Source organism: Octopus bimaculoides, chromosome 18, assembly GCF_001194135.2.
Source record: "Octopus bimaculoides isolate UCB-OBI-ISO-001 chromosome 18, ASM119413v2, whole genome shotgun sequence".
In the NCBI taxonomy this organism is placed as follows: Eukaryota; Metazoa; Mollusca; class Cephalopoda; order Octopoda; family Octopodidae; genus Octopus; species Octopus bimaculoides.
In genome coordinates, this window is record NC_068998.1 from 3,148,832 (window position 1) to 3,150,529 (window position 1,698).

Sequence of the window (1,698 nt, forward strand, 5' to 3'; positions counted from 1 at the left end):
TCTTCTTTCCTCCTCCTCTTCTTCTTTCCTCCTCCTCCTCTTCTTTCCTCCTCCTCCTCTTCTTTCCTCCTCCTCCTCTTCTTTCCTCCTCCTCCTTCTTCATATTATTATCATTATTATTATTATTATTATTTGTGCCTCTGTTTATGTGTGTATGTGTGTGTGTGCGTTTGTATACATGTATGTGTGTGTTTCTGAGTGTATGTTTTTATATACGTATGTATGTGTGTATGTGTGTGTCTCGATCCTATCGTTTTCACTTTCATTTTGCTTTGTTATTTTAGTTTAAACTGATGTTTTCTCTTTATTTCATTTGTTTCGGTGTTTTGTTGTTGTTCTTGTTTCTCATGTACGTTTTTAAAACTGTTTTTGTGTCTTTGTAAATCTATTTATATCTTTTAAAAAAAATTTCTCTTGTTAGTGCTTTACACACACACACACACATATATAGATATATATGTACATATATATGTTTCTTTGTCTTTTATTGTTGTGTTGAGATTATATGCCGCCGCTGACGATTAGGCCTGAGGAGATGTTTAATTCGACGTTGTTGTTGTTGTCGTAGTTATAATCATTATTGTTATTAATGCGCCAAAATGGCAGAACCACATGTTTGGCAGCATTCCGTCCATTTTTACGATCCGAGTTCAAATTCCGTCGGGTTTGACTTAAACTTTCACCCTTTCGGGGTAAAAGAACTCGGAAGGTTGGGCCTCCAACCAGGCCTTTCCCGACATCCTTAAAGCCAGGGCCCTTTCAGCAAACCATCGTATGTGTGCGTGTGTGCGTGGATATATGTGTGTGTGTGTGTGAAGATAGCATAATGCATTGCTATGAATAACAAAATAAATTGAAGCCTTGTCGTGCAGGATGAAGCTCACTACACGCTTTTTTCTCGTTCTTCTCTTTTGCAGGTGATGCACTGAAACTTCTGATGCAGAAAATGCACAACAAGTTCACCTACTCCGACTTGTACCGCTATCACTTCCTGCACAGCGCAGACCTGATGGTCAACAGCAACAACAGCAACAACGGCCTCAACGGCACTTCCTCATTAGGGGTCAGCTCTGATGGACCGCTAGGGGACAGACATTCAGATGCTAATACAGCCGATGCAATGGCGGCAACTGCTGCTGCCACTGCCGCCGCTGCCGCTGCCGCAACAGCAGCAGCGGCCGCAGCAGCAAACAATCACGTCCCGACTTCGATGGATCTCTCCTATGGGCAGCATTTCTGGAATTCCACCCAACTGTGCCATTTTCTTGGATCGAAATATAATAGTAAACCTCTTCTTGGAGACGCCGACCGGTTATTCCGAGAGGGACTCGGTGTTATTGGAGGCATTGGTAGTCTTGGCAACGCATTGGGTATCACTGCAGCTTCGCCCAGTAGAGGTCGCTGCTTCAGTTCCCATGCGGTCAGTCAGTTGGCTGCCAGAGCCGTGGGATTGTCGACCGGCGTCGGTTTGTCATCAGGCGTCACCGGTGTTAGTGGATCGGCGTCGGTAGGTGGAAGTGACGGTGCCGCCACCCTCGGTCTCATCGGAGCGATGTCCGCCGCTGCTAGCCGAGTCCCCGGTGGCGGCGAGGCGGCACACCTGATCCGTGTCGCCGACGCGCACATAGGTGGAGCCAGTGTTGTGCTCAGCGGAGACGAAGGACCGTTCGAGTGTGTCAAGTGTTTGAAACGTTTCAC

At 46.3% G+C, this 1,698-nt stretch overlaps 1 protein-coding gene across 1 annotated transcript in view; it reads left to right on the plus strand.

The window, feature by feature from the left end:
• Nucleotides 1-1,698, plus strand: part of LOC128249916 (protein sister of odd and bowel-like) — a 72,346-nt gene that overhangs the window by 55,847 nt on the left and 14,801 nt on the right. The window contains exons 3-4 of the mRNA XM_052974510.1: nucleotides 918-1,126; nucleotides 1,232-1,682. Coding sequence (XP_052830470.1) covers nucleotides 918-1,126; nucleotides 1,232-1,682 — 660 coding nt within the window. The remainder of the gene's footprint in view (nucleotides 1-917; nucleotides 1,127-1,231; nucleotides 1,683-1,698) is intronic.